The 5,524-nt window shown below is 35.9% G+C and overlaps 2 protein-coding genes across 2 annotated transcripts; both read left to right on the forward strand.

The window, feature by feature from the left end:
- Positions 1-2,399: 2,399 nt before the first annotated feature.
- LOC116180716 lies at positions 2,400-3,305 on the forward strand. The gene is made up of 3 exons (XM_031500837.1): positions 2,400-2,567; positions 2,614-2,815; positions 2,869-3,305. Exons 1-3 carry the CDS (start codon positions 2,526-2,528, stop codon positions 3,303-3,305), a joined length of 681 nt encoding a protein of 226 aa, XP_031356697.1. The 5' UTR covers positions 2,400-2,525.
- Positions 3,306-4,495: 1,190 nt separating this feature from the next.
- On the forward strand, positions 4,496-5,278 carry LOC116180717 (putative uncharacterized protein DDB_G0286901). Its single transcript, XM_031500838.1, has one exon. It carries the CDS (start codon positions 4,496-4,498, stop codon positions 5,276-5,278), a length of 783 nt encoding a protein of 260 aa, XP_031356698.1.
- Positions 5,279-5,524: the final 246 nt, after the last annotated feature.

The following is a 5,524-nucleotide window of genomic DNA, read 5'->3' on the forward strand; positions in this document are numbered from 1 at the left end:
TTTTAGTTTCCTTAAATAAAGGTGAAATGCGAAAAGTGTGGTTAACACTGCTTGGCAAAACCGATGAAAATCTACCAATCAATACACGTAAATTAATAATCAGAAATGAAAACTTCACAGAGGTTAGAAAACAAACTAATTACAATGTTGCCAGATGTCTTAATATAATTAAAACCGAACTTCTCACTAGGTGGCGCCAATTTCCTATATCTTAGATATTTGAAATAACATTTATAAATATCTAAGATATTTTCAAATGAGGTGTATTTTAAAATATCTAAGATATTATAAATAAAAATTAGGCATTTTAATATGAAAAGTCGTTTTACTTTTGAATGATAATCGAGTTTAAGAATTTAGAAGAATAAATTTTAAACAAATAAAAATATCTTAGAGATATTTTTAAATAATTACAAATATCTTAGATATTTTTAATTGCAGTTTTTTCATCTAGGTTATTTAAAATATCTCTGAGATATTTTAAATTCGTGTATACATAAACGAGAAAAAAAATAATTTCGTTTTTATCGATATCTGAGAGATATTTTTAAATAATTAAAAATAATTAAAAATATCTCATAGATATTTTAAATTCATATAAAGAATAAACCTCACTTTATTGATATCCTCAAAGCTTAACTTATTTTAAAATATCTCTATGATATTTTTAAATCGTGCATTTATCAATATCTTAGATATTGGAAAATATATTAATTCAATTAAAAATATCTTATATATTTTTCAATGTAGCGTATTTATTGTAATCGTGTTACACAGTATTGAATTGACACAATTAAAAATATCTTTAAGATATTATTGATCATTTACTAATATCTAAAATTTGACAACAAAATGATTTAAAAATATCTTAGATATTTTTAAATAAGTTAATACGGTTTCTTCCTAATTTGAATTTAAAATATCTATGCGATATTTTTAATTATTTAAAAATATCTCTAAGATATCGATAAAACCGAAATTATATTTTTTCCCGTTTATGTATACACGAATTAAAAATATCTCAGAGATAATTTAAATAACCTAGAAGCAAAAAGTGCAATTAAAAATATCTAAGATATTTGTAATTAATTAAAAATATCTCTAAGATATTTTTATTTGTTCATAATTCATTCTTCTAAATTTTTAAATACGGTTGCCATTAAAAAGTAAAACGGCGTTCCATACTCCATGGTGTCTGGTAGAACTCAATAAGTGGCAATGAGAGAGTGTTTTTTTTATTCTGTTCAAATAACATTAAAAAAAAAACTAAAACGATATCGGCAAATTTCGGTTTTTCTGGCATACCTTCGGAAGTAATCGGAATCTTCTGGTTTTCTTTAATTGCGCATCTTTTCTCTAATCGTTATTGTACAGTCATTGACAAAAGTAATGATCGTGGAATAGGTAAATCCTGAAACCATACGCAACAAACATTTCAATATATTGTGCAACTTGGGATTGCGAATCAACAACCTAAGGTATCTCCTCCTTGAAGAAACCGACGATGTGATAGGCATATTGGTTGCAGAGTTTACCCATTAGGCGATCATTACTTTTGTCAATGACCGTACCTTCTATGGTTTCTGGGATCTCCTTGATAGACTTCCTTATTTTGAACACAGTGTATAAGCATACAAATTTCCTGATGATAATGATAATGTAGAGAAAGCGACATAGAATTTTCCTTAATGGGGGTTATAGCTGGAGGTGCTGCCCAGACTTTCCAGTATTGCATTATCCCCCAAAACTCTCTACCTCACCACTGCCATAACAGTTTTCTGTAAGACGCCACCAAACGTACCATGGGGGGGTCACGAAGAGTTTATTAACGAGCTCCTAGCGAGTTCATGATTTTGAACTTTTTGTCCGTCCGTCAGTCCGTCTGTGGACAAGATAACTCCCGAACGGTTTCGAATTTTCCATTTCTGTTTTCACTATTTTGTTTATCCTCACCCAAGGAAGACCTGATTAAATCTTCGGTGACTCAAGTGTTCTTTTGCTGTATTTGTTTCAAGTTTATTTATACGAGTATACACAAATGGTCTAATGGTGATAATGAGGACTGTATGGAAAACGTTTTTCTTTACTCAGATAGTCTAAGGGTGTCATGGCTAATTTGACCCTTGGGGCTTTTAAAACTGAGTACAGGCCAGATTGGGAAAATAGTCGATTGGGAAAATGTGCAGACATTTTCCCCAAGCCGAGAAAACACTTACGAGACCAAGGTTTGTTTCTGACAATGATCTGATGATAGTTGCTGTATGTGGCTCTTTTGAATAACTACTAAAAGAACTGTTAATTGCAGCAACGGTGATTCTTTCGTATCTAAAGAGATTTTTTGGCTAATTTTCAAGGTTCACAGCAGCTGCAAAAGGATAAAAGAGCTACGTTGAGGTTTCCTAAAAACGTTGTCTAGTTAACCTCGCTAAAATCACGTAGATAAATTAACACAGCAAGCAATTCTAAACAAGGTTACCTTAACTCATCAATAAAAGAGACCCTGACAGTAACAAATTTCAATCAAAATGAAGCTTGTAACGGTGTTCCTATTCGCGTTCCTCCGCAACGTAAGTTCGTGTCAATTCAACGTATGCTACTAACAATTTTTTGTAGGGTGTGCTTTTAGATCCTGCGATACCTTCAAAAGAGGATCAAGCGAACGTATTAAAATGCCTCGATGAAGTCTTCCAAGCAATCAGAGTGCTCGTTAATGAGGAAGGTGGCGTAACAGATACGTCGTCCGTAATCGATATACAGCACATGGTAGTTCAGGCGATGAATTATTTACTGCTCGTCGAGGAGTTGACCTTATTAAGTAAGTTTAACAACTTTTGCATAGTACGCAGTCAACCATTAACTTACTTGAAGAGTTATCGACGACGCCAGCGGAAAATTCCACGTGCAAAAGCAACGCGAGGCACCTCGTGGAGAAGACGGTCGTAGAAGGGGAGGAACAATTGCAAGCTTGTCTAGATCAAGCCCTCGGTGTTATTTACAATAATTCGCGGTCGGTTCGGACCACGGTCAGTGAGGCGATGAATAGAGGGGATGGTTTTCTGGACGCCTTGAATAAGTGCGCCCATAAACCGGCACTTCAGATGGTTTCCTGCTATAAGAAGCTTATGGTTACCGATGTGTTCCCGCTGAAGGTAGTCCTCGTGAACGCACTCGACGTACATAAGTCGGCACATTTTGACTCGATTTCGGCGAAACAACGGAGCATCGAATGCGTCGACGACGTCGTGGCGAAGCGGAGGGACAAAGTTGAGCAGATACTGAATGATGCTCTTAAAACTTGCGTTTGAATAAATAAATTAGTCTTAAATATCAACTGTTTGGGTTGGGTGGCAATAACCGAAATTGTACCACTCTGAAATCCCTCTCCCTAAAAGTTCCTGAAAACCTTTTTCATTGAAAACTAGACTTGACGATGGATACTCCCACTCCCATTTGAGATACAGATAAGGTTTCGGTGATTTTTAACTTCCACTTCTGTTTACAAAATTAATTAACTTTTAGCGATAAGCGCCACTCTTATCTACGACCGGAGAAAAACACGAGATAAACTTCTCAAATATTACGCAAATAATTTCCGGACGTTCCTTATTCTAGAATGCAAAATTTCTTTACCAATTAAATAAACAATTACATGCATACAAAAATTAAACATCGTCCAAACCAAGTAAATCTTCACAACAATATAGCATGCGGGATGCATGAAATGTGAGATTTCTGCGGATCCTACGGAACTCATAAAACCTATGAATCTGTGGAAGCAATGGAACCTATGAAATGGATGGTGTCCCGGAATCGGCAGTACCGATAGGGTGTGCAGAAAGAATCTAAGGAATATTGAGACACCCACGGAGTGTCTACACAACCTAGAGGATAGAGAGGGACTAGATTTTTTTGGGAATGTAAAAAATCTGTTGTATGTACCTAAAGTATTGAAAGAATCTAAAAAGCTTATAGAATCCAAAAATAAAATATCCAAAATATACAAAAAATTGGAAAAAATTTAAAACACTCAAACAAATTAAGGAATCCAAAGAACCTAGTATATCTACAGAATCAATAGAACTCATAGTATATAGGAGATCTAGAGAATCTAGAACACCTAAGGAATTCATAGCATCCAGAAGATTTAATCTAATCAGGAATCTAATTGTGCATTTAAATTGTATGAAATTTGCAGGTGTGTTCGTGTTATTAAATTGTATAGGTGACATATTTCTATTTTCTACTGTTATTAAATTTGTCCCAGGTTAGATTAAATTTAGGGGATTTCATTCTAAATTTAGGGTTTTTGTAAATATTAAACATTGTTTTTCGGGTGTTTCGTGTTAGTTTTGCCTAGCCGAGTAGTTATTTGTCAAAGTGATTGCTAAAATAAAGCAAGTAAATGTGTTAAAATCTAGTTGTTTTGGTATTTTGAAGATACAACAAATCGGAGGAACATACGCAATCTGCGGATTCAGCGGATTCTTCGTAACCTATGGAATCCATGAAGGAGTCGGAGACCGAGGCGAAGACAGGAGCAGAGGCAAAACCAGAGGCAGAGGCAGAAATAGAAACAGTTACAAACCGAATCAGGAAAGAGAACAGGAACGTGAGTAGGGACAGGAACAGGAACAATAATAGGAACCGGTACCGGATCATGGGCCGGAACGGAAACAAAAACAGGAACAGCAACAGACACCGGAACCTGAACCGGAACAGAAATACGATTATGAACACGAACGTGAACGTGAACATGAACACGAACATGAACACGAACATGAACACGAACATAAACACGAACATGAACACGAACATGAACACGAACATGAACACGAACATGAACACGAACACGAACATGAACACGAACATGAACACGAACATGACCACGAACATGACCACGAACATGGACACGAACATGAACACGAACATGCACACGAACACGAACATGAACACGAACATGAACACGAACATGAACACGAACATGAACACGAACATGAACACGAACATGAACACGAACATGAACACGAACATGAACACGAACACGAACACGAACACGAACATGAACACGAACATGAACACGAACATGACCACGAACATGACCACGAACATGGACACGAACATGAACACGAACATGCACACGAACACGAACATGAACACGAACATGAACACGAACATGAACACGAACATGAACACGAACATGAACACGAACATGAACACGAACATGAACACGAACATGAACACGAACATAAACACGAACATGAACACGAACATGACATGAAACACGAAATGAAACACGAACATGAACACGAACATGGAACACGAACATGAACACGAACATGAACTCGAACATGAAACACGAACAATTGAACACGAACATGAACACGAACATGAACACGAACCATTGAAACACCGAACATGAACACGAACATGAAACACGAACTGAACACGAACATGGAACACGAACATGAACACGCACTTGGAAACACGAACATGAACACGAACATGAACACGAACCATGAACACG

This window comes from Photinus pyralis, unplaced genomic scaffold (genome assembly GCF_008802855.1).
Source record: "Photinus pyralis isolate 1611_PpyrPB1 unplaced genomic scaffold, Ppyr1.3 Ppyr1.4_LG9, whole genome shotgun sequence".
Classification (NCBI taxonomy): domain Eukaryota; kingdom Metazoa; phylum Arthropoda; class Insecta; order Coleoptera; family Lampyridae; genus Photinus; species Photinus pyralis.

Excerpts from the sequence above, each read along its gene's own strand:
- LOC116180716 (XM_031500837.1), top strand. The coding sequence starts at position 2,526 with ATGAAGCTTGTAACGGTGTTCCTATTCGCGTTCCTCCGCAAC. Across the intron at positions 2,568-2,613 it reads TATTCGCGTTCCTCCGCAAC|GGTGTGCTTTTAGATCCTGC; the intron begins GTAAGTTCGTGT and ends AATTTTTTGTAG. Across the intron at positions 2,816-2,868 it reads CGAGGAGTTGACCTTATTAA|AGTTATCGACGACGCCAGCG; the intron begins GTAAGTTTAACA and ends ACTTACTTGAAG.
- LOC116180717 (XM_031500838.1), top strand. The coding sequence starts at position 4,496 with ATGGAATCCATGAAGGAGTCGGAGACCGAGGCGAAGACAGGAGCAGAG.